This window comes from Phycomyces blakesleeanus (genome assembly GCF_001638985.1).
Source record: "Phycomyces blakesleeanus NRRL 1555(-) unplaced genomic scaffold PHYBLscaffold_15, whole genome shotgun sequence".
NCBI classification, from domain to species: Eukaryota; Fungi; Mucoromycota; class Mucoromycetes; order Mucorales; family Phycomycetaceae; genus Phycomyces; species Phycomyces blakesleeanus.
In genome coordinates this window covers 608,711-635,199 of record NW_017265148.1, presented here as the reverse complement: position 1 = coordinate 635,199, position 26,489 = coordinate 608,711, and the positions used below count along the sequence as shown (strand labels likewise).

General features: G+C 36.7%; 9 protein-coding genes across 9 annotated transcripts; 7 read left to right on the top strand and 2 right to left on the bottom strand.

The window, feature by feature from the left end:
- Window positions 1–74: 74 nt before the first annotated feature.
- On the top strand, window positions 75–1,142 carry PHYBLDRAFT_70022 (C2H2-type zinc finger transcription factor; the record flags this gene model as incomplete). The annotated part of the gene is made up of 3 exons (XM_018442199.1): window positions 75–163; window positions 296–709; window positions 845–1,142. 3 exons carry the CDS (start codon window positions 75–77, stop codon window positions 1,140–1,142), a joined length of 801 nt encoding a protein of 266 aa, XP_018289680.1.
- A 2,575-nt stretch (window positions 1,143–3,717) lies between these two features.
- Window positions 3,718–5,880, top strand: PHYBLDRAFT_97924 (hypothetical protein; the record flags this gene model as incomplete). The annotated part of the gene is made up of 10 exons (XM_018444037.1): window positions 3,718–3,869; window positions 4,023–4,053; window positions 4,174–4,253; window positions 4,324–4,438; window positions 4,524–4,679; window positions 4,750–5,052; window positions 5,129–5,236; window positions 5,321–5,442; window positions 5,561–5,726; window positions 5,821–5,880. Coding segments are annotated over 10 exons (1,293 nt in total), but the record flags the coding sequence as incomplete, so codon positions are not given.
- Window positions 5,881–7,301: 1,421 nt separating this feature from the next.
- PHYBLDRAFT_101399 (benzoquinone reductase) lies at window positions 7,302–8,016 on the bottom strand (the record flags this gene model as incomplete). The annotated part of the gene is made up of 3 exons (XM_018427639.1): window positions 7,302–7,605; window positions 7,669–7,861; window positions 7,926–8,016. Coding segments are annotated over 3 exons (588 nt in total), but the record flags the coding sequence as incomplete, so codon positions are not given.
- A 462-nt stretch (window positions 8,017–8,478) lies between these two features.
- On the top strand, window positions 8,479–9,300 carry PHYBLDRAFT_70026 (benzoquinone reductase; the record flags this gene model as incomplete). The annotated part of the gene is made up of 4 exons (XM_018442200.1): window positions 8,479–8,593; window positions 8,667–8,790; window positions 8,873–8,902; window positions 8,955–9,300. 4 exons carry the CDS (start codon window positions 8,479–8,481, stop codon window positions 9,298–9,300), a joined length of 615 nt encoding a protein of 204 aa, XP_018289677.1.
- Window positions 9,301–9,754: 454 nt separating this feature from the next.
- On the bottom strand, window positions 9,755–10,503 carry PHYBLDRAFT_170292 (hypothetical protein; the record flags this gene model as incomplete). Its single annotated transcript, XM_018436311.1, has 3 exons — window positions 9,755–10,155; window positions 10,217–10,284; window positions 10,346–10,503. The coding sequence occupies 3 exons, from the start codon at window positions 10,501–10,503 to the stop codon at window positions 9,755–9,757; spliced, it is 627 nt and encodes a 208-aa protein (XP_018289676.1).
- Window positions 10,504–14,149: 3,646 nt separating this feature from the next.
- Window positions 14,150–16,165, top strand: PHYBLDRAFT_182063 (hypothetical protein; the record flags this gene model as incomplete). Its single annotated transcript, XM_018438557.1, has 6 exons — window positions 14,150–14,167; window positions 14,315–14,427; window positions 14,552–14,752; window positions 14,813–14,952; window positions 15,056–15,176; window positions 15,251–16,165. 6 exons carry the CDS (start codon window positions 14,150–14,152, stop codon window positions 15,825–15,827), a joined length of 1,170 nt encoding a protein of 389 aa, XP_018289675.1. The 3' UTR covers window positions 15,828–16,165.
- Window positions 16,166–20,172: 4,007 nt separating this feature from the next.
- PHYBLDRAFT_70030 (hypothetical protein) lies at window positions 20,173–21,507 on the top strand (the record flags this gene model as incomplete). The annotated part of the gene is made up of 2 exons (XM_018442201.1): window positions 20,173–21,014; window positions 21,366–21,507. The coding sequence occupies 2 exons, from the start codon at window positions 20,173–20,175 to the stop codon at window positions 21,505–21,507; spliced, it is 984 nt and encodes a 327-aa protein (XP_018289674.1).
- A 716-nt stretch (window positions 21,508–22,223) lies between these two features.
- PHYBLDRAFT_159303 (hypothetical protein) lies at window positions 22,224–23,069 on the top strand. Its single transcript, XM_018433964.1, has one exon. It carries the CDS (start codon window positions 22,364–22,366, stop codon window positions 22,931–22,933), a length of 570 nt encoding a protein of 189 aa, XP_018289673.1. The 5' UTR covers window positions 22,224–22,363; the 3' UTR covers window positions 22,934–23,069.
- A 2,051-nt stretch (window positions 23,070–25,120) lies between these two features.
- Window positions 25,121–26,489, top strand: PHYBLDRAFT_170288 (hypothetical protein; the record flags this gene model as incomplete). The annotated part of the gene is made up of 4 exons (XM_018436310.1): window positions 25,121–25,198; window positions 25,435–25,513; window positions 25,572–25,631; window positions 25,726–26,489. 4 exons carry the CDS (start codon window positions 25,121–25,123, stop codon window positions 26,487–26,489), a joined length of 981 nt encoding a protein of 326 aa, XP_018289672.1.

Here is a 26,489-nt window from a genome sequence, read left to right as displayed (position 1 = left end):
GGCCGGTCTTTTTGGACGAAAGCAAAAAGAGAGAGTAGCGAAAGAATGAGAACATGGACACGAACCATTGTATCATGAGTGGGAGCACTTGTTCGACTGACCCTAAACAACATCCCTCGGAGCTACCTAGCGATACAGAATTACCGAGTCTCTTGACACCATGGTAAAAAAATAAAAGTTTGCTTTTTCTAGTTCTTTCAGATAGCAAGAACATAATATATATATATAAGTTGCTTTCGTTTATATATAAATCTGTAATTAATGTCCCAATCTATACTAAATTACATTGTTTTAGGCAAACAGAGGATTATGAAAATTCCATCAAGACTGCATTGGTACAACCTAATGATTGCAGTCAGTTTCGGATTGATGGTCAGGTCCCACGCCAAAACTCAATGTTGGCACATTCACACCAAGTGTATTTACAGCAAAACGAACAAAAGCGTGCTGGTCCAGGAAGGCGCCGACTAGAAGGCCAAAAAGGGTTATTGATGGGACTAATTGATCACTGCTATCCACCGCCAATTTGTCCTTCCTGCTACTACACAGGATCTAGTTTATCTGATATCCATATGCACTATAAACTACATAGTGGAGTTAAGGCATACAGATGTATTCATCCAACCTGTAACCATGCGTATAGCTCACGCCCTGGACTGCGTTATCATCTTGAGCATGCTCACACTGTGACTATGATATCTGATTCAAGGTACAAAAACGCAATTTATTATAATGGAGGGCGTTGAAACCAAATCTAACTCACAAAGATACAATTAAATCTGGTTCGATTTTATCCGATTTTCATTGTATATCATCGTAATTTTCTTTTATATATTTTTACAAGTGTTCAACTCGTTGCTTCAAAGAAATCGGTTACAATTTCCAAACGGCCGGCTCCTACACGCATGAAAAAGTCTCAGATATCAGCCTCTCTGCAGACCTTGTTAGACAATGCCTACCATCCTACACTTTGTCCTGCCTGTCAAATGAGCTTCAAGCGAAAAACTCATGTTGTCCATCATATTGTTAGTGCCCATAGAGGTGATGAGATTTACAAGTGTGTTGTTTCAGGCTGCAAGCGAAACAAAGCCTATGCCACTCGCGAAGGATTAGTGTATCATCTAGCCAATTATCATTCTTAAATCTCATGTACCTTTATTCAATTCATATACAACACTCTCACTCACTCACTCACTCACTCACTCACTCACGCACTTACGCACGCACTTACGAACTCACTCACTCATATACATATATATACATATGTTTGTATGCTTGTATGTATATACGTATATACGTATATAAGTAACATACGCACACACATAACACGCATCATCCTCTATTTAGCCACATTTGTGCTCTTTATATATATAATTGTGTGTGTGTATGTATGTATACATATATACAAGCAAAATAAATAAATAAATAATATTAATATATATATACGCGCGCGCGTGTGTGTGTGTGTACTTGTGTATATGTATGTGCTTGTGTATTTAGGTACATATTTATGTTTGTATGTAAAGTAACCAGGATTAAGTTGTAAATCGCGGTTGTAATAGTCTCCTTTTATCCTCACCGTATTTCTACTTTGAATTTAGACGTTGTCAGTTTTTTTCTGGGCGAATCAAAATTAATTTTTTGGACAATTTGGTTACCTTTTTTAGACAAAATAGAAATACTGTAGGCTGCAAAGTGCCAAGACAAAACACTCCTCAACTACTTCCCGACAACTACGGTTGTGTGACTCACCCTTTTATGCCTTGCATGTCTATTTATTCTGATATTTTTACCCCCCTTTTCCTTTGATCTACTTTCTCTTATATACATACATACATATATACATAGTCTTGCTTTATTTTTCACCATGTACAACCCACAACAGCCAGGTAATTATCGCTATCTAATATAGATATTTGAAGGCTGTTTTATTTCTACGCGTATAATACAGACAAGCTTACCTATATCTTCAATTGCAGGCGGATGGAAAGCTCCACAATCGTCTGATAACAAGCAGTGAGTTTATGCTTTTCTTAAGAATAAAAAATAAAAATAAAGAGAAAAAAAGGCAACCCAACGAGGTGCAGAATCTAGTAGACTGAATTGATTGGTATGTAGAGATGGTCAGTATGGAAATCCTGGTCAATACGGACAACCCCCACCTCAATCCCAGTATGGTCCTCCTCCAGGTCAATATGGTCCTCCTCCAGGTCAATATGGTCCTCCTCCAGGTCAATATGGCCCTCCCCCAGGCCAATATGGTCCTCCCCCAGGCCAGGCTCCTCCTAGTTACGAAGGGCAAGGATACCAAGCTCAACAAGAAAAACAAACCCCTCCCAGTTATGGTGGACAAGGTGCCTATCCTCCTCCGCAGGGATACCCAGCTCCACAACAACAATACCAGGGCGGTGTTAGCTATCCAGATCCTCAGAGATATCCTGCTCCTCAGGGCTACCCTGCTCCCCAAAGCTATCCTGGCCCTCAGCAGCAACAACAGAATGGTTACCCAGCTCCTCCAGCTCAGCAGACTCAGCAGACTCAGCAGCCAGAGGCCAAGGCGGGTGGAATTGGTTCGTTCTTTTCAGGATCAAACACTGGTCTAAAATTGGCTGGTGCAGCGGCTGCAGTTGGGTTGACTGGATTCGCTATTCATGAGGTGGTTGATCACCACAAGGAACATAACCATCACAACCAGTCCAACCATAACCACAATCAAAATCAAAATCATCACCAAAAACATGACAAGAATTGGTAGATAGTGTAACCATTAAATTTCATATTAGTATATTAAAAAGTCTACCTAAAGTACCTTTCTTTTTTATTAAAAAAACTGCTTATAGAGAAAGCGGAAAATACAGAGAAAAGACTGTAAAGAACAATAATGGGCTATATGTGTATATATGATAAATTGAGAAAGATTGAGAAAAAGCAGTTGACGATAATTGGTGGTAGGAAGAATAATAATAATAAATGAAAAGAAAAGGGGAGAAGGAGAAAAGAAAAAAGAAAGAGGTTTTGGTATGAGCCAGACTTCTTGAATTCTTTCCCCGTGATCGATACTTTGAAATACGATTGTTCATCAAATATTCACTTTTCTTAATCCATTCCTTCTTCTTGACCCCAGAATAGAGAAAGGAAATAATATCTTTAAAGTACTTGTTTATTCTTCTTCACATTCCTCTCCTTCCTCTTCTTTTTCTATTCTTTTGTTGCTTCTTACTTGAAGCAATGCCTACTGTTATCTATCATTCCAGTCCTACCACAACAACGCCTGGTCTTTTGATAGAAAATGATCCTGCCCTTGGATACCAGCCGCTCAGTTACTCCACTGGTCATGAAAAGATTATTCTTACCAATCCTCTACTAAAGACGACTCGGTCAAGCCAACCACTCGTGGCTACAACAACCGAAAATAGTTCAAAACACTACTTCCAAATGTCTACCATCCAAAATCCTAATAGCTCTTCGGATATCCTTCCTTCACCTAAAAACCAAACCTTGCTGATTAAACAGCTCGAAAAGCGTGGTTCTTTGACTCATAATCGGGGTGGACCTACAGGTGTCGTAAAAAAACGCAAGCATCAAACAAATGACCCAAGGCACTCGGTTGTCTCTTCTTCTTCAATATCGCCACAGTCCACGGTAACTACTCAACTCAGTTATCCTACAGTTGATCTGGGAACAATGAGTTTTGAAGAACGAGAAGCATTAAAGATCGAAATCACATCAAGACGTGTGACGCGTCGGACGGTCCAACGTAGAAAGGATAGTGATGAACTTCAAAAGTCTATGAATCAGGACGAGATGTCCGAGAATCGAATGCGGTTTGGAACACGAGTCGCTGAAGGGCATCGCAACTACATACTCATGTAAGTCTATAGATCTAACTTAAATGTAACTCAACACAAGCAAAAAAATAAAATAAAAAAAGCGCGCACACACACACACATGAAGAGGTATTAAAGGTTTTATCTATATATTGCTCTCTTTACATTACCAAAAAAAATCAAAATGAAATAAAGGTATGATATGCTGACAGGTATTCGAATTGCGGTAAGTTTGCAGTAGTTTGATCACTCTTTGCTTTGGGTATACATATAAAGAAATGCGAAACAAGGAAACGAAAACGAATGAATGAATGACTGACATGTAAGAGAATGAAAATGGTTACAGGTTGGGCGAGTTTCTGCAAAATTGAAAAGGGAAATTATCCAAGAAGATTTTAAGGCTGCTCATAAGCTAGTATTTGATGTGTAAGTCAACTAGTTCAATACCTTTCTATTTGTTTCGTCAAATGCTTATAAACATATGTATATATTATAGAACGGGAAATGAACTGACCCCAGGCGTGAAATATGATTTCAAGTTCAAAGATTATGCACCTTGGGTGTTTCGAAATATACGTGAAAGATTCCATGTTGATGCTGGTGATTATCTAGTAAGTTTAATAAACGATTATGAGATCAAATATATATATATATATATATATATCAAATAAGCGTTGCTGTGTTTTATTTTAATAGATGTCTCTTACAAGTAAATACATTCTATCTGAATTGGGGTCGCCAGGAAAGAGTGGTAGCTTCTTTTACTATTCCCGCGATTATCGTTTTATCATCAAGACCATCAATGTTACAGAGCATAAATTTATGCGCAGAATTCTCAAGGACTATTACAAAGTAATATTATTATTATTATTAGCATTCTGTTAAAGTTGATGATTTACTCACAAATAGATATGTTTATTAGCACATCTGTCAAAACCCAAACACCTTATTGTGTCGTTTATATGGTCTTCATCGAATAAAACTACCTCACGATAGAAAGATTCATTTTGTAGTGATGGAAAACATATTCCCGTCAAATCTAGATGTCCATCAGATATTTGATCTCAAAGGGTCGTTGTTTGGGCGATGGACACCTAATGAAGAAGTAGCAAAGAATCCTCATGCTGTCATGAAAGATCAAAATTGGATTGAGCATAATTGTCGACTACAGCTTGGCCCAGAGAAACGGACGGCATTTTTAACACAGCTTGAACATGATGTTACGGTATGTGGATTGAAGAAAGTGAATATTAAGATCAAGCGACGCTGATTCCATTAATTTTATGATTCACTGCATAAAGTTTCTAAAGAAGCTGAACATTATGGACTATAGTCTTTTGATAGGTGTGCATGATCTTAAAAGAGGTAATTCAGAGGGCATTCGAGATAATCAGCTACAGATTGTTAAGGTAAGAAGAAAAGAGGGTGCACAAAGAGAGAGAAAAAATGACCCGTTCACATTTTGGCGAAGATTTAACTTTGTTTATTTTTAGCCTCTTGAACCTCAAAAGGTATCAATTCGTCGTGATAAGGCCGCTGTTGTCAGACAAGCTTTGAAGAAAGCTAATCCAAAGCAATTGGATCCTTCTGAGCTGCCTGAAACCCCTTCAAAAAAGTAAAGTAAAGTCAAGCGAGAGTAAAAAAAAAATTAAAAAATTAAGAATTGACTTATAAACATTAGTGTTCAATTTTATCTTTAAATAATTAAATAACGATAATATTAATAAAAGTAGGCAATCACAATGCGTCTTTTACGCAGACAACGGTGGCTATTGCTCGAGTGACAAGGATGATCGTGATTTGGATATTCTGTACTTTATCGGGATCATTGACATCCTAACACCATACAATATTGTCAAGAAGACGGAACATATTTGGAAAAGCATGACTCAAAACAAGGTGAATATAATATACATAATATCAAGAGTTTTAACTAGTATTGATAATCAGATACTTTATTATGTGTTGGTGTTTTCTTTGTACGAATACATAGGCAACAATATCATCTGTCCCACCAACAACATATGGTGAAAGATTTTCAGAGTTCATTCGCAAGGCAGTCTCTGTAGCCAATGGTTCTTGAATACCTTTCTTATATTATTATTATTCTTTTCCCTCGGCTCTATTCTAAATCGCTGCAGGTTCAGACGAAATATGGAGTTGATATCCCTTGATCGACTTTAGACATTTACACGATTGATTTGAGTGTGTGTGTTTGTGTGCGATTATACTATATATATTTCAAGAATTTTTTATTTTAAAAAATATTCCGTGTACATTAGAGGGATAGTAAAGAGTATATGTTTATGTTTTTTAAGAGTAAAAGTATTAGATGATTTTTATCAGTATAAAGTAGATTAATATGGTCTTGGGTCCTTAGTGCAGCTAATCTGATCAGCTACAACAGAACCAAAGACTCTTCTTCTTCTTGGGCACTTGTGTTTTTTTCTGTGCTTGAGCCGGAGCTGTATTAAGATTGGATTGATTATTAGCAACAATCGGTTTCTCTCTAGTAGCAGCCTCGGTAGGTTGAGGTCCAACAGTAGATGGTTTTTTGCCTATAGGCTCTGCGATTCGATCAGCAGGAGAAATATGATCGGCTGAAGAGGACTGTCCGGGATTCTCGATGGTATCTGCTTTATTATTAGTTGGTTTAATTCCTGTGTCTGTCTTGGTTGGTGCTGTGCCATTTCCATTTCCATTTCCATTTCCATTTCCATTTCCATTTTTTAATACAGTCCCATCAGTAGCCTTTGTAGTTGGATCATTGGCATTATCCAAAGAGGTTGTGGCGTTTTCTGGCTTTGGATTTCCTTGCGAGGTGGTCATGTTGGTCGTTTTGGTGTTGTTTTCTGGAGGAACGCGAGGGATGTGATCATCAATTGAGCGTACACCCTTCTTTTTTGTATCTGACATGGGTGTTTGCTCAGCTGTCTCGGGAGATGCGCCATTTGATGTTGTTACAGATTCTTTTTTGGCTAATGAAGCTGCTCCATAACCTGCTCCTGCTCCTGCTCCTGCTCCTGCTCCTGCTCCTGCTCCTGCTCCTGCTCCTGCTCCTGCTCCTGCTCCTGCTCCTGCTCCTGCTACTGCTCCTGCTACTGCTACTGCGACGGCGGCGGCTGCTCCTGTTGCTGCTGTTGCACCAGTAGCCCCAGACGATCCAAAAGATGCATTGCGAGTTCTACCTTCGGGGTTTGTTGTAACAATAACAGGAGGAGTTTCGGGGTCAGCTGCATTATCGCTTTTCTGTTCAGCTACTGGGGATAGGTTCTGACCATTGGTTTGAGCGGATACGAGGTCTGTTCCAATTGAGGGAGAACCGACTGAACTATCCGAGTGATGATCGCTGTTGACGAGTGGTGTGTTGGGGCGAGATTCATTGATACTAAACCCTTTAATAGATTTAATTGAGGCATCTGTGTCTGCACCACTGGCATGTTTACCCTTCATATATGTATTTAGGATCTTTGCAAAATTTTCACCTTGGTTCTTAGCGATGGCCAATTCTTTTTCGGATGGCTGCCGAGTACCATCCCCATTAGTGATTGTTCCAGCACCGTATGGAGATCCACCAATGACCTCACTATTATCAAATAATCCAGAGTTGGCAAATCCAAATGGGACATAAATCATTCCGTGATGAGCAAAATATGTTATTGTAGTCAATGCGGTTGTTTCTTGGCCACCATGCTGGGATGCGGTTGAAAAGAATGTTGCAGCGAATTTGCCAATTAAGCTACCTGCTGCCCAGAGCTGGCCTGTAGCATCCAAAAGTCTGGTATTGGTATTTAGGGATGCAATTAGGAACAATTTGTAGTACTTTATATAGTACACTTACGTCTTTATTTGCTCTGGAACCATACCAAAACGTGTGGGGATTCCAAAGATAATTCCATCTGCTTCTACAAGCTGACTTGGGGTTGCGATGGGTAGATTTGGTCTAGGCGGAGCGTGCATAGTGCGAAGAACATCCTCTGAAAGCGATTCCTCTACCTGAAAAATCTTTGCGTCTATGCCTTTGGATTCAAGACCTGTAGATTGTGTTGTTAATTGACATATACATATATAGCTTATAAAATGTTATTGAATCTCAACATATACCTTCTAATACCGAAAGTGCTAATGTGTGAACATGATGATAGAGCGAATAGATTACTATATAGACCTTGGGTTGGGACATTGTCGCCACTTTGAAGACAAAAGTAGAAGAAGAAATTAAAAAGTTCAAGCGAGATTATCGGTGGAATAAAATATGGAATTATTAACCCAGAGAAAAGTTGACGGCTTTTATTATAACGCACAAGCAACGTTGTGTGGGTGGGTTATATTTATTTTGTTTTTCAAATCTGAGACAAGATCCGAGGAAACAATTCGACTTTAGTATTTTAGCCGTGATAATGATGTGCTATCGACTAAACTTATGACATGTCTTAGACATAAATAACCCGAACTTAAATCTGGCGGGAAGCTAAAAACATTTGTATACACACCAATAAAGAAAAAGAAAAAGAAACATTCCTATCAAATACACACACAATTAGACATACATACATACATATATATATATATATATATATATATATATGCTTGTAGATTCATTGCTCCATTATTCTTCTTTTCTTCTTTTACCGTAGACCATTCTATAAACATGACCGGAACTGTCTATATTGTCATTTACTCTCTGTACCATCATATATACAAGTTAGCAATTGATGTCCAAAAGGGTCTTGAGGCTGCTGGTGTAGAATCGAAGATCTTTCAAAGTAAGTAGTACAGATTATAACCTCTTACTAATAAAATTATAGCAATGATAATAATTGGTTTTCTCTTTTAAAGTTGAGGAAACATTATCCGAAGAAATTCTTAAAAAGATGCACGCTCCTCCTAAGCTAGATCTTCCTATCATTACTGTCCAACAGCTCACTGAGCCTGATGGTATAATCTTTGGTATTCCTACCAGGTAAATAAACTTGAATGTTTATTATCTTACTTAGTATATAGACACCTAATACTAACCGACTGCTCTTACACAACTATTATAGATTCGGAAGTATGCCTGCACAGATGAAGGCGTAAGTACCCAACTGACCCACTATTTCATAACTAATAAATGAATTCTTTTAGTCTCTTGGATGCTACTGGAAAGTTATGGGCTACAGGTGCTCTGTCTGGTAAATTTGCCGCTACCTTTTTCTCAACTGGAGGCCAGCATGGTGGCCAGGAAACCACTGCTTTAACAACCGTGCCATATTTTGCTCACCATGGGATGATCTATGTTCCTTTTGGTTATGCCAATCCTCATTTGTTTGACAATTCAGAAATCATTGGTGGCTCTCCTTATGGTGCTGGCACGATAGTAAATGGAGATGGATCACGCCAGGTTTCATCCAAGGAACTAGAGATTGCTCGAAACCAGGGTGAAAACTTTGGAAAGATCATTAGTACTTTTGTCAAGGGAAAAGCCATCTAATATATAGGATATATCATATCATAATATCTTTGCTTAATAATTATAATCATACGATTATATATTGTAATAAATTCAAACATAAAGCTTTAATGACTTTATCTAATACTTGTTTTGAAGAAGATGAAGGATATCAATTGTATATTGCTAAAATTTAAAGAGTACAACTTTAAAGAAAGATTATTATTATGTTTGGTTTTTTTTTGGTTATTTACTTAATTTTTAATTTGTTTATATAACAAAGAGAATGTCAATTTGAATATAGCAAGGAATTGTTTTCAGCCGAGATTTTGTTGATTGTCATTAAAGGCTAGAATTCAAAGCTAGGGATCATTATCATTAACTTTAAAGAGTATGATGTTTATTAGGTGAATAAGAATATATATATACGTGTGTATAGGATTATAGGTAGTTGTACAAGTGAATTAATAGTGTCTATCAGAGTGCGCAAGTATCATTAAGCTTCCTCTATTTCACGCACATGTTTGCCCGGTCCAAATATGCAAGTAACGCAGTACATAAGAGATGCAAGCATGAGTCCAGCAAATGCCCCAAGTGTCATCCATGTGGATGGTCCCAGATTACCTGAGGCATTTTTATCCATCCCTTTGGCTTCGTTGATACCGCGTAATGAGACTACCAATGTCATAATAAATATGACTAACATCAGTAGAAAGGAAAGAAATGTAGAAAACGAGGCCAAAAAATCAGGTCCACGACGGAAGTGTGATAGGATGGTTATGGTTATTGCAAACAGAGTGAGACCAAATGTTACCCAGTAAAGGATGAAGATTACTAGAAACAGATTGCTCATTCCATGCAAGGCGTCGGCTATATTTGATAATTCATCTGCTTTGGCTTTATACATATTTAATTTAATTGTAATTAGTTATATGCATTCAATAGATATCAAACTTACTCCAATCAAAGGCAGCAACAGGAGAACTGCAGTGTGTCACCTCATTGCCATTTCCGATACAATAATTCCTTTAAGAGGATCAATATTACTCAGTATACATAACCTATAGGATCCTTTGATCCAACTTACCAAAGGCCGAATTGTATAAATTGATCTGGCAAGGTTAACCGAGCGAAGTAAAGGCTTTTTAGAAATGGCTGGTTGTGAGTATTTCCAAGTAGTGTAAAGACCTCTAGCAAAAGCGCACAAAAAGTAAAGAATGTTGCAATATAGGCAAATACAGTCATATAGGAGGGTGTAAAATAAGAGAGTAATAAGGAATACAATCGAATAGATCAGGATAATATTATATATACCATTGTTTTTTTTTTAAATATATATATATATTATTATTATTATTATTATTATTATTCTTGTGTCTATTTAAGAAACAAGCTTTAACATATAAGACATTAAGAAATAACAGGTACCCAAAAGAAGCAGTCAAGAAAACAAAGCAACACTTGTGCTTTAATAATGTAGACCTTTATAGCCTGTATAAACCCATTTACCTCCCCACAAACATAACCAAGGTTATTTAGACTTTATACGTTCTGCATTCTATAAATAGATTAAACACAATTACTACTTTAATACAGTGAGTTTTGCTTTTGTTTTTTGGTGTGCAAATCTTTAATACGTATGAGTTGAGGTAGTGCGACAAACAATTAAAGCAAGTTGTTGTTATTGTTATTGTTGTTGCTACTACTACTACTACTACTACTACTACTATCAGCGTTGCTTTATTTCGTCTCATGTGGTTGAGAATTATACACTAAAAAGAAATCACCCAAAGTTTGCTGGACTGTTGATATACTTTATTTATTATGTCTTAATTATTATTATTTTAGAGTTATCTAAAATCTATATAGGGATCCCACACTTTGGGTTGCCATATAGACTTGTGCGGTTGTTTTGAACTATGGTGTTCGACAGCATATAGAATGTGCTCCCAGAGTGATTTCTTGAGAGACTAATTTGGAAGAGTCTTGAGCGTAAAAACAGGGTTTTGTATTTAAAAATGAAATTCCATCTTTGAGAAATCTAATCCGTAATGCCCAAACTGGAGTGCCTTTATTTCCCACAAAACATTGGCAGTCACTTTTTTTTTAAAAAGAAAAAAAAAGATGATAATAGCCAGTTTGCCATCTAAGCCGTTAAACCATCAGCGTAGGCGTAGGCTAAGTGAATTCCCAAATTTGTGAAAACATTGTAACTCCGATATTTCACTTCCCTTTAAAGCTATCCGCTGAAGATTTAACGGCTATCTAAGCCTTTAAAGCTGAACCTTATCCTCTGGATTCTTGAAGACATATTCACCTCATATTTTTCAAATTCCATAGCATAAAATATAGAAGGAGGCCCTTGGCTAACATGTACTACAATGTCAATCAGAAATATAAATTAGTTCTTTGTAAAACTCATTATACTTGACATGATATCAATTATTAGCATAACACATCAAAGAGTGTAGTGTAAATAAGGACATTTGTCTTTCGCATTCTTGCTAAATTTCTTCCATTTCACCTATTTCACTCTTATATACAAGCTAGTATGATCTTCATCACTCTCAAAAACACTCTCATAATTAGTAAAAGGAAGTTAATCTTCAAAATTTACACTTCTCCATATGAAAAAGACACGTAGTCAACTGCGAGAAGGTTGCATGGTATAACATTAAAGCCAAAGAAAGAATATAAAAAGTAAACTACCAAAAATAAGCTTGCTCTAATACAAGAGTACTCGGACCTCTACACAACTGTTTGTCCAGAGTATCTGTCCTAAAGTATTGGGATACAATTATCAAAAGGGTAAACTCGTGTGTTAAACTGTGTCTGTTATTTGGCTATATAATTTAAAATGTTCTCCATACCTCTGCAAACTCTTACTTATGACGAATCTTATGTATATGTTTTCTTAAGCGCATTATTGAAGTGGTAAGCATATTAGGTTGTTCTTTGAATATGTTTATTTTAATAAAATAAGCTCAAATACAAGTAAATATAACTTAAATCTTCTTAAATAGCAGTAAAACCTTGGAAACAAAACATAATATATAAAGAAAATATTAATATAGATATTGTATTGGCCAACTATTCGTAAAAATGTATGTTAACAAGGTCATTATGGTTGTTTTTTCTCTTTCATCACAACCATCGTCTCCCTATTCTAAGTCGATGAATAATTTAAACACAGATATAAGAATTTTGCTACTTTTGGTATACAGTATTTAAATCCAGATAGCAAGCTCTCTAATAAGGAGTTCATAAGTTTTATTTTCATGTCTAAGTATCCAAATATCACCATTTCGATACTTGAACTGAGCCCATTCAATTTTCACTGAAAACCGAAAGTTTGCAAAAAAAAGCTCATTTGGGTCCGAAAACCCAGTATTTCTAACTAATTAAAAGACACTTTGTATAAAGCAAGCCGAAAAACTATAACAATAACTGAAAGGCGTTTAACCTATACATAAATAAAAAGAAGAAAGAAAGAAAAAAATTAGTATTTGCATTCTGAAAGAATTTATTTCAAATAGCATACAATTGGTATTGAATGAGCATAAAATAATACAAGCCTTTATATTTGATGGTTTCTACACTTTACTCATACTTTCATTTTGGGCATTTATACCTTTAATAGTTTAGAAGATTCGAGCCTAATTATGATCAAAATGAAGTTTGATTAGTAATTTACCATTAAAATCTATTAACATTGATATATTTACCCCAATATTCATATATACATAGCAGCATTATTCTATAACAATATTATTTAGTATAAGAATTACTAAATGTACCATTGATTTTATGATCTTGATTAAAGAAAAGGAAAAAATGTTAGTGTAGTTAAAAAGCACTTGTTGTTTACTTTTGAAAAGAGAAAAATCTAAGCCTCAGTACAATAACTGAATATCAGTATAAAAACATAATAAATTCTGCAAAGTCGTTTTTTACTACTTGGATTGGATTGATTGCATTGATTTCATTTATGAATGTTTATACGTCACAGCATGCCTTATAAAGGTGCTTTATTTTCTAAAAAAAAAAGGGCGGCGTGATATTCAATTATCAATGGTTTTACCGGACCAATAATAAAGATTATGAGTTCTTGACTTCTTAATATAGCTTTAAGAGTCTTCTGTGATAAACTTTTATTTCAATATCAGTATTCATATGCCTAATTAAGCTGCAAACAACCTAAACATGGTAAAGCTGGTAGGAGATTAAACAAGTTGCCAGGTTTGCCAGGTTTTAGGGACCTTGGACACATCATATAATTTTTTTTGAAACATTTAACCATATATGTAATTTTATACGGTCTCATGTTTCACATCCAAGGCTTCCATATACAATGAAAATGTGTGATATTGCATTTATTGGCCATGTTAATTTACTAAACTCACGAACTTAAAATCATGTAATTAGTGCGAACCAAAGTTTGTTACTTTTTACCCTCAAACTGTAATAGCTGTTTAATTTTTTAGACATTAAAGCTAATAGATATTAATTAATATTTGTATGCGTAGAATGCTTGCGCAAATAAAGGGGAAAAAACCTAATGCTGGGGCTATATGGACTTCTTTATATGCTTACTTGAAAACATAATTTGTTCTTTATTTCAAGTTTTATGTCATCGTTAGTTTAACAACATAAAATATCGAAAGATGATTGGTCAACACATTTTATATCATATAAAATAACGCGATTTTGAAAGACACTATTCTTTTTTAAGAGAACAATCTCCGTCTAAATAAATTTTATATGATGTGTCCAAGGTCCCTTTTTTAAGAAAACCTGGCATTTTTTTCTTACAGTGCTCTCCACATTCGGTGTTTCAATACTGCTTAATTGCACGTGAGTCACGTCACAAAATCAACTTGCGGATTAGGACATGACGAAGAGTTGGAAGGTTTAATAAAAAAAAAAACCTGACCTTTTTGCCAAGGTTGCTTATTGTGTCTGCATTTTTTTTTATCATCTATACAATGGTTCTTGCACGGAAACAGGCAAGTAATTATACATCCTTTTTGAATCTGCATTCTCATTATTTATTTAGGTTGATCAAGCAACGATTGATGAGTTTTTCAAGGAGAGAAAGCCAGAAGGTGGAGCATATAACATCTGGCATCATCGCTACCAAGGGCTTGATAGAGACTGGAGCAAGAAAGGGTAAAATCAAGAAGCAAACGAAAAACAGAAAAGAAGATCTATATATACTTCAAGGAATCAAATACGGACCGTTTCAGAACTTTTTTTTGTATTCATTCATTTATTTATTTTTCCTTGCTGATAGATTACGGTCCAAGTTCAGATGCAAAGTTGCACGAGATGCAGGCGACACAGCTGGCACTAGTAATCCTCATGCTTACTTCTGCCTTTACTTTGCCAAAGGAATGTGTGCGCAAGGACACAAGTGTGCAATGTGGCATCGAATTCCCACCGAAAAGGATGAACAAGAGACAACTATTGATTGTTTTGGGCGTGATAAATTTGCGTAAGTGGATTGAAATGGTTGGTAAAAAAATACAGGCGAGCATACTTAAAATTATGTTAGTGAGTTTCGTCAAGATATGGGTGGTGTAGGTTCTTTCAACACATTGAACCGTACACTCTATGTGGGTCGAATTGCAGTAACACCTGACATTGAGGAAGTGGTAACAAGAAACTTTGAAGAGTGGGGTCGATTGGAAAGAGGTAAATGTCCTGGGTCTTGTTATATTTATATTCTAGACTTTATCCAAAATCAACCAAATAATGATGATGGTGATAATAATAAAATAACATGTAACAAACCTAGTGCGTGTATTGAAGAACAGGGGTGTTGCATTTGTTACATATGCGACGCGATCAAATGCAGAATTCGCAAGAGAAGCTATGATGAACCAAAATCTGGATCACAACGAAATTATCAACGTCAGGTAATCATGTCTGAATTAAAGTTAAATGGAAAGGGGGAGGTTTTTTTTTACTGACAAAGTTAGAATGTGTTTAGATGGGCTACAGTGGATCCAAATTCAATTGGCAATCGTATGGATAGCGATGAAGAAGAAACAGAGAGAAAGCAGACAGAAGATGTATATCAGTATCAGGCATCACAATCCGAACTTCCGGCTGAGTTTACACAAACCAAGCGAGATGTAGATGAGGATGGTTTTAGTAATATGGAAATGCGTGTTAAACGACAGAGAGCAGAAGAAGCCGGAGATTTTCGCGGCCCTTATTATGATACCGAATCAGCTATGGCTATATATGGTTATACTCAACCGATTGCAACCGCAGATGCTTCTTCTTACTGTACTCAACCTGCAACAGACGAAGTTTCTCAATCCACAGACCATAATCCACCCGACCAAAACCATGTTCTTGCCTACCAAACTCCAGCTTCACTTGCGTCTGCACCTACACATACACTTAAGGCCGGGGGGATTATTCCGATTAATGTTTTAAATTCACTTAAATCATTATCCAATCAAGGAAAAGGCGTTGCTCCTTCAGTACAGCCCAAACAAAATATACTCAGTAGTCTTACAAACTACAATAGTGGCAGCGAGAGCGAGAGCGATGACTAGAGAAAGAGGAACCAAACAAAACTTACAAATTTCATCTCTTTATGCATTTATATATATATATATACATGTATGTATGTAAATCCATTGTTTATGAGATGGGGATCCCAATTTTATTTTATTTTCTTTTTCTTTTTTTTTTTTAAATAATCATCACTCAGAATTCTTTGATGCTAGGCATCGGCCACATACAATTGACTGTCTTTGCAAAAACCTGCACTTCCAAGGAAATACACTATTTACTCCAGAACAAGGATGAAGAATCATCATAGTGATGTTATTTCGCAGTACTTTTTCAATACATTGAAATAATTTTTGAAAAATAAAAGAGTTTCAAAGGTTTATATTGATAACTGATTAAAAAATGACGTAATCAAAAAGTGACATCAACGAATATTCTGCTCAATATTTAAAAGTGTTTGGTATGGACAAACTGAAAAGTTCAAAAAAAAAGTTCAAACGACTCTTATTGGCTAGTGTTCTTCCTTTGCCAATTGGATTGAGAAGAAAATCATGTTTAGATGAAAGACATATGTCTCCCCAGGCCCTTCAAATTACCTAGTATGTTTTAAAATTAGTTTCTGTACCTGCTTGTATTGCTCTGCGGTATTGTTTTGTATTATGGATCTATAAATCGATCACCCGAGTTTCTAAAGTGAATCCTTCTTTAGAGTTCATATTCCTGCTGAAATCTGTTCCCAATTCTGGTGCCATCAGTACCTAATTACTTATTCTTGATTCTCTCATGGCATATATTACTTCTTATATAGATATATATATTTATTTTTCTTGTATTCTTACCAGCTGTATTATCTCGCATAGAGTTAAAATTACTCCAGTAGCACATATATAAAAGTATATTGGAGCTGGAAGTAACTTGGTTGAAGATTCAAATGTTCTCTTGTCTTTCTTTATCAGCTTAACTATAACCAGCTAGCGATTAAAGAAGATTGACCAATCAAGCGATATATTACAGAAGATATAACTACGCCTTATTTTTGCAGGGATAGTTACAGATGCTCTAACTTGACATTATTGTTATATATGGTGAGTTTCCTATTACTAAACATACTAAGGATAAGAGAAGCTTGAAAATATAAAATTTTGTATTTGTGTCCAGTAGATTTGCCAATTCTTTTGATACTCTTATGTTTATATTTATGTATAATAGTAATGCTATTTGGAGTGTGCTAGATTCATACAAATATCCGAGAAGAGTCTTAGTTGTGCTTCTTTTGATGTAATACCCGTATAGAATATAGTATGACCGACTTTCTGGAAGGTCGATGTGTATTTTGTGCAACTATATTTCTCACGCTTTCTCTGGCTGTTTGGCAGAAACACGCGTTATGTTGGCGATCCGAATACAAGCCAAAAATAATGGAGCTCAAACCCTTTCTCGGTCAGATCTCCATCAAATCAAACTGTCCTGGGCCTTTAATAAAAGGGCGATGACATGGTATCACAGAATATAAGAAGATTTTTTTTCCCATAATTCGAGCTTACCCCCAACGATGGTTGGTTCTTGGACACGATGGTGTTACAGAGCTGTAAAACTTTTGGCAGCCAAGTAAAAAACTCTTGTTTAATTTGAAATCTAAACCACCAAGAATTTAATTATTAACCTTTTTTTTTTCTTTGAGAAAAAAGACACGCACATACACAATATGCCAATTTAAAGCTACTCTCCAGAGCATAAAATGCTAAAATGATACCAGTTATAGTCCACACACATACACACGTTCGGCAGATTTTATATTTACTGCTTTTCTTTTCTATTTATCTAACAAATTTGTATAGCTTATATTATTAGGCTCACTTATATAAAAGAAATATATTATCTTAGCTATAGAACACTTAATAGTCTAGTCTTATTGAATACTTTTAATTTTTGAAACTTTCACTTTGTTTGAATCAATTGGTTTTCTTTGATAACAAGTATCGGTACTCAACCTCACCAGCTGTCTCGGTGAGTGACACCAAAGAAGCTAGATTGGTGTCCAGAGTAGGAATATATATATATATATATAATAAAAACCCTACACAAAGCCTAATACCTCTAGAATATACCATTCCCAGAAATTGATAATTTAAGGTTAATCAGAATACGTCAAATAATATTTAGTACTTTTATACGAGCTAGAAGTGCTTGGGATTTGATTGGATAACATTTGTGCGATTAACTCTTGATTATTTCTTTCTTTTGAGCATAAAAAAAAATCGTTTATCTGGATCCAATGAATAGGGTGGTCAATCTAGACAGATCTAATAGCTTGGTCATCCTAGCCCAGAAAGAGAAAACTATAACACTGTAGCACTATACTCTGGAATACAGTATGCTCTTTATCCTTAATTGTAAGTTCTGTCATAGATCGTATATGCATCGCTAATAATTTATTATCGATCGTGTTGAATTGAAATATATTTATTACACTCCTTTACATAATTGCTGTGTTACTCATCCATATACCATTTACCACTACTTCCCCGACCATATTTGTGGAAAATTTCTTCCTAATTGACGGTACATTTAAGTAAAATTAAAAATTATATATTGTTGTTTGAGGTTGTGCCAAGCCATTTTATTATTATTATTATTATTATTATTATTATTATTATTATTTATGAAATTACACCTAACCCAATAATAACCAGAAAGATTATGTTAATTAAACGCTTTGAAGTTTTCAGAAATCTTTCATATTGGAAAAATTGGCGATGATGATGATATATATATGCTTATAATCAATAATTGTTATGACAGTTAGAATATTACAAAAGCCCAAAGAGAATATTAAATAGTGTTTCCGATTTATTTTATATTGTCTATCGAAAATAATATTGTTGAGAATACACAATATAGCATCTCTCTCTCTCTCTCTCTTAATTGTCATGGTCTCATTTGTTCCTAGAATCTATGTTGAGAAAGTCCTAGGTTTTTTCGAGCCAATTTTTTTTAAAATATATAAAATATATTCATTTGAACTTCCAGAATATATTTTGCAGTTACATATTTGAAGAGTATTCCTTTTACAGTTGGATATTAAGCTACATTGATAAGCATTTTATTATCTACATATGTGTGTTATTTGTTTACTTGGCTTAATATGACCATTTCCTTTTCTTTGGTTTACTTGTGGTATCATTTATATACTTAATTAATGTCACTTTATCGAGACTTTTATACGTATAGTCTGGCCATATATATATATATGTGTGTGTGTGGTAAAAATAATAATATAACTACTCTAAAAATTCTTAAAACTACCCATCGAGAGTACTGATAGCTCTAAAATGGCATTTCCGTCATTTTTTTATATAAATATACACACTGTATTCCAAAAGCGCTGATACCAAGCGTATGGTTGGTCTTAATATATGCCAATCTTGAAATTTCGTGCACTTTGCGCATACCTTTTTGAGCAATAATATATATATTCCATCGAATTTGTGTTCAATTGGTCCAGAACGACACACCCCGAATTAAAAGGGAACACAAACTGTTGCACCCCAGATAAAATCACCTGTTATCCATATGGCTTCAATACCCATCAGTGCTCTCAGACTCCCGTTCGACCGGTCCATTAAATGAACAGTAGCGTATTATATACTTGGATAATATGACATTTATAGAAGTTAAAAAAATTAGAGTGAGAAGGAAGATTTTGGTCCTTATCGTTTTGTAATCTGTTGGCTTAATTCTGTCACAAAATAAAATTATAGTAACTAAATTATAAGTGATACTTAACAATTATATAAAGCAGTGCACATACCCCATCAGCCAATGCACGCTGTTTGCGGTATTTGTTTTGCAAATATTTCACAGCTGCGAGTTTTTATGTTCGTTTGTTTTTTGGAAGTTGAAATATTACAACGGAAGCTATTTACCGTATCCGATGTATTTTACGTATAGAGAATAAGAGGGCATTTTGTGCAATTTCCATGTCACACTATGTTAAATAGGAACAATAGAAGTGGTTTGGACTCAGGTCGGAATACACAAGCACTGCCTTATTCAATTGACAGCCGAGCTAGCTAGGGCACTGTTGTGAAAGGCGACACTAAGTTTTAAGATGTTTTATGACAATCTTTACCAAATAACAATGTGTTTGCCGATTGGCTGTATGTCAAAATAAAATGAATATTAAACTAGAGCAAATAAAATTATATAAAATGATATATATATACTCGTATAAAAAGCAAATTTACAAATCTCATTCAATACTCATCCTTTTGTTTTTTTTTCCTTTTGTTTTTGGTGGTCTATAATTCTAGTATACCTAAACCCACGCATTCTTTTGTATCTTTTCTTATTTTACTTTATTTTACTTTAGTTTATTTAATAAATATGCCCAATACTCCTCCCTTAATTTCCAACATATCTATGCCTGAAATTACTTCTGTAAACAGATCATCTAAAGATACCACAATTACAAGCCCTCAATATATCAAACAAACGATTGAAAATCTTCGCGCTCGTCTGGAAAATCTTGTCGAAGTTTTGAACGACACCGTTGATCAAAACCAAAACCTAAACCAAAGCGAAGACCAAGACCAAGACCATAAAAACAATTATCAGAAGACGATTCACATTTCCATCTCTGAAGCACAGCATGATCTGGAGATTCTTGAATCAATTCAAGCCAAACTTAACCATACTTATATGCTTCAATCTCATTCAAAAGAAGAGCTCGGCTGTCCTATACCTACCAACACTCCATATATCCAACCTGATGTTACCAGTCTAGTACACGGAGAAAACGATGTATTCTTTTCAATAGATGAGTTTCTGGATCAATTTGAAGCCATAGTTCTTGCCAATGGTCAGTCGCTTGATACTTGTTGGAGTACACTTTTCCCTATGTCAATTGCAAAAGTGCAGCTACCAGTCTTGAATTCATTTCTCCGCAATGATCCTATATTGCCTTGGTCAATCGTTCGTAGCACACTTGTGCGTATGTACAGTGTTAATACTGCCAGACAGCAGGTCCTTCTTACTATGAAATTAATGAAAATGACGATGAATAAGGACGAATCAGTTGCGGCTTATACTGACCGATTTCAGAAGGCTCGTAGGGAAGCAGGTGCTCCCGACAACCTCATGACATATACACTGTACATTCGATCTCTGCCTACTGACGTGGCCCATCAAGTGCGACTTGCCCAAACAAAATTATCGGCCGAAGACAGGTGTAGCTTAAGTCAAATAAGCACAATTGCCCACATGCTCCACAACAACTACTTGATAAATCAATCTGCCGGTTTCCATAATGAAGCTACATCCTTACCTCAGGGTCCCCAATGTGCTCCTCCTAGCTGTAACACAATCTGCAGACATGTTTATAAGTACGACAACGGATCTCACCATTCATTCAATATTTCCGAAGAATGCCGACTGACAAAAACAACACTATGCACTGTTCACTCCGGAAAGGTAATCAAGATGTCCTCTCAAAATGGCTATGGTTATGGCTCGCATGCTGGTAGTTCCCGGGTATGTTTACGGTCTCACACTCAGCGTCAGGGACAGTATTGTGATAGGGAAAAACTCCAGCCACATTTGCCCTTGCGCTCCATCCATAATGCTTTTGCCGATGCCAGCTCAGCCTTTGATCTTCGGAGCGGATCTCTGCATGACGACGATGTAACAATGAATGGAACCTACACAGCCCCATCTAGTTGATCTGCGCCTGATTTTAAATCTCAGACACACACAATATATTTATAAAAAAAAAAGAATGGAGGAGAAAATATGCCCAACTCAGGGATATTGTTATTTTATATCCCTATTTGTTTATATGTTACTATGCATAAGCCATAGCTTTTATCCACTCCCTTTTATTACAGCATTAATAAAATAAAATTGTGACTTCAAGATATGTATACATACATACCTACATACAAATAAGGGTACTCGTGGCTGTAACTGACGTGCCACTTCTTATTTCGTAAATTGAAACTTTGGATGATTGTATATGTTACCGTTATTTTTTAGCTTTGAATTTATATATATATATATCATCATCATCATCATCATCATCATCATCATCATCATCATTTTCATCATCATACATATTATTAAAATCAACCGGCCCTGTATATCACATGACTTACGATCGCACTTTTAAAACAGTTAAAAAGAAAGGAAGTTATAAATCACATGACTTACATCAAACCATTAAAAAGAAAGAGAGGTACTCTGCACGTGAGTTATATGGAATCTAATCATCTTTCAGCGATCTTAGGGGACGGGGGGTTTTTGGCTATGGGGACGGGGGGTAACTGCACCGCACAATTTAAGGTGACTGCTGGTCTGAGGCCTGGATATAACCTGTCTTGAGGAACCCCCCGTCCCCATCCTTTATAAGCACACCCCTCGCATCATCACCAAGTTCTTCCGTCAAGTCGACAACCATTCCGTTCTTTTACAACCTTTCTTCTTCCGCTCTCTTCTCCCACATTCCTTGCTTGATGGTCTCCTTCCTCCACCTTCCTCTCCCATTGTGTCGCATGTGGACCCCAGCCCCTTCTTCACCAGTATGTTTCCCATAATACCTCGCAAACCATTCTCACCCAAAACGTTCCGCACCCTTTGCACCCCGTCCCCAGACAACCCTGTCCCTCCTCTCCACACCCACCAATGGCGCACGTTCTGGTCCGCTCCCATCCACCATTCTGTCCGTTCTTTATGGTTCCGCGCTCTTCACAACAAGCTGTCGTGTCGCTCCGTTCTACACCAAACTGTCCCTACCATCTTTCCTGACGGGTCCTGCCCCATATGCGGTGACATCAAGGAATCTACATCTCACTTTCTGTTCACTTGTCCCCCAAAGTTCTCCGCCTGGACTATTTTTTGGTCAACCCATTTTGGCAACGTGCCCTCCACGCAAGACATTCATTCTGCTCTTTTTTCCTTCCGTCTCCCGCCATCCCTCACTCCAGACATTCCCGCCGTTTCTCTTGTCAGCTGTATCCTCCTCGCAATCTGGCGCCATCACTGGTCCTTTGTGTTTGACGATGCTCCTTTCCTGAGTACATCAGTCCTTGTCACTGCTGCTTCTCTTGTCACCCGTTTTCATGCGGAACTATCCCTGCCTCTTTCAGACTAGCTACTCACTCATTTTACATATAATTTAAAAACCCAAAAACACATAGAAAATATGAAACCCAAAAACAGGATTGTGACTTCCTCTTCCTCTTAGAATTGTTAAGCTCAATAAAATTTCTGAGGCCCAGCCTCCTTACAAAAAAAAAAAAATTATAAGCACACCCTTGTCCCCATCATTTATAAGCACACCTTGCTCCATCGTTATAAGCACACCCCTGTCCCCATCTTTAGATCATTCCAATTTCCCGGGAAAAATAAAAACACCCCCTTTTTTAAAGTCATTAACATTTAGTTGTAAGAATAAAAAATAATATTTCCAAATAACGAGATATGATGTCTTTTTTACGTTGTGTACATTGCATACATTGCGTACATTGCGTACATGAATCAATAAAAATACTTATATAACTACAGTGCTCTTTTATTAAATATGAACACCAACTTCGCTATCCCCATTGACAAGATGTATTCTGTTAAAACAACCCTCTCATTCCCAGAGAATGGTTATCCCGACAAACAAAGCGTTTTGGAGGCCGTAAACGAGTACGCCCTTTCTAACAACTTTACCGTCAAAATTAAGGATGGAAAGTTTCCAACACTTCACCTTGCTTGTTCAAAGGCTGGTGCCTATCGTGATAAGCGTAACATCAGCGAGGATAAAAGAAAGAAGGCCCCTAACTCTTCCCTCACTGGATGCCCCTTCCTATTGAGATTTTCTTTTAAAAATAAGAGTCAGAGATACCTTCCCTTGCCTGCCCGCGGTGACAATGAACATTGTCATAACCACCCCATCACCCCAAACAACTTGGCGTCTTCTCACCAGGGAAGAATGTCTCTCCTGACTTCGGAAGATGCAATTATCGCAAAGACAATGCTAGAAAACCATGCCAAGTCTCGCGATATTCAGAAAGCTACAAGAGATAAGGTCACGGGAATGAGAAAGCTGAGAATTAGCGATATCAACAACCTGAAGTATAGCTCTTCTCGTGGTGGTGAATCATCAATTCATGGCGCTACTGGGCTCATAAGAACTATGGAAGCAAAGGGATTTTCCATCCTTTATCAATTCAATGAGAGAAAAAGCCTCACGCACATTTTCTTTACAAATGAGACGATGATAAAAAAAGCCCGTCGTTTTCCTGAGGTTCTTATTGTGGATGCCACTTACAAGACAAACTGCGCGAAGATGCCTTTAGTCTGTGTAGAGGGTGTCAGCAACCTTGGTGGAGAAAGATTGAAGAGCTTTCCTGTTGCATTTGCGTAGGTTTCTGATGAGACAGAGACAAGCTATGCCTGGTTCGCAAGATCGCTGAAATCAATCGTGTTGGAGGGAATCGAGGACAGCCCTATCTTTGTTACAGACAAGTGCAAGGCATTGATGAATGCCCTTGATTCCGAGTTCCCCGTGAACAAAAAGCTTCTCTGTGGTTGGCACATGATAAATAACATTGCCAAGATGACAAAGAAGACTATGAAGGCAGGCGAAGACAGGAATACGTGCACCAACTTGATAAACAGCATGATATTTGGAGACGATGCTGGCAAGTTTATGCAGAAAAGAGAACTTTTCAGATTGTTGGCTTCTTGTGAAGATCTCAAGACTGAATGACTGTCTGAAGATGGTAAAAACGGTGCAGTGAAAAGTTTTGAGGAGTACCTTAAGAAGGAGTGGATGAGCTGCAAAGAGAAGTGGGCTGGCTACCTCACCAATAAGCTAAAGCACTTTGACTGTGTGACAACACAGCGTGTTGAGAGTGGCCATCATGCCCTGAAAAGGAGTATCTCGGCTCTCCAGTCTTTGGACTCCTCGTTTGAGCAAATATGCTCATATCTCTTGCAATTTGAGGGTGACTACCAAGATCGTAGACTGGATGAGGAGTTGGTGACCGATGCAAGAATCCTTGCTGATGAGCGCCTTCGTGGATTGGTCCACTCGGTTTCCAGAATGGCATTGTTCACGATTCGCGCTGAACTTCTTGAAGAGGTTATTATTGGTGAAGCTTGTTACTGCAGAGTAAAGACTATGTTTGGTCTCCCTTGCCGCCATACTCTGCCACGAAATCGGGCCCTCACACTTGCAGACATTCCTGAAAGATGGGTTCTCTCTTCTGCCCTCCCATTCCATAATAAGGAAGTAGAAAAATTGGAAAGTATAAGTACTGTGGCAATTGAGAAACAAGTTCCGTGGATGAAATCAATTGCACAACTTGAGCAGTTGTTTAGACGATGTGAAGGAGAACAACAAATCTGTAACCTGATGGCAAAGGTAAACGATCTTATAAATAATGCCGGTAATTTAAAGGATTACTGAGAGGTTGCCTTTCCTTTGTCAAGTGAGATCAAAGCTTCTGGAAGACCTAAGCACGTCAAAAGAAAAACTGCTCTCCCAAAGGATTTTGTTCATCACAAGCACAGGCATCTCCTTATCCAAAAAAAATAAGGTAATAAGATAACATACACACAATAGCACAATCTAATACATATTCTGTCTTGTTTATCTAGAGTGAAATTAGAAAAACCTTAAAAGAAGGAATTATAGATGTAATGAAGGAACCTTTAGAGGAGAAACCTCTTAAAAAAAGTATGTATTATTGATTTTTACAAAGTTACAAATAATATCTAATGCTTACTATTTCCAGCCATTAAAAATATCAAAAAAGAAACCCAATTCACTGAAAAGCAAAAGCCTCTCAAAGAAGGTAACTGATATAATATTTTACTGAAAGTAAATGCTAAATCTTACATTGTTTTTTGTTTCTTCTTAGCTGAAAAGTATTCCTCTGGAATTAAAAGACCTAACCACCTCCCAGATGACTACTGGTATGATATTCCCAGTCCAAAAAAAAATGAAGAAAAATGTGCACGACTTTGCTCTGCCAGATCAAATCGATCAAGCCGCCATTTTGTTGGCATTTAACCCCAAGTCCGATGATTGGTGCGGTTTCTATGTATTTGCACATCTGAAAGAGAGTGGAGAGAATCAGTTCCCTTTGGTGAAGAAGAAAATGTTAGTCACAATGACTACTCACTGTGAGCTCTATAAGCAAAACTTTGGAATGGATATTGCTGCGGTAACAAAGGTTATTGCATTTGGCTCTGAAATTGACCCAGTCATTGCCAAAAACATCCCTTACTGTCCTTCTTCCATGTGGTTCTCTGCATCAGACTGTGCTCAAATAATAGCTGACACTTATAATGAGCCTGTTTGTGTATACTCGGATGATAGGAGCGTCTTGCCCATAACTTTCCTTTCCCTCCATGATCAGAAGCTTCTCAAAAGAAAGCCATTGCCGATGGTCTTGCACCATGTACATGGGTGCCACTGGACAACAATTAAAGTGAAGCCTCATGTACATCGGTCCTGGCCTGAGGTAAATGCGCTGTATTTTGATGCTATCCGTAGAGGGAGTATCATTGACTGCTTTTCCACAAGTTGGAATCATTGGGGTCAGTTCCCAAAGAACAAGTCTTATATTTTACCCTCCACTACTATCACTAACTCTCCTACAAATTCTCTCGTAAATTCTTCCAATATTATTGACCTCACACATATATAA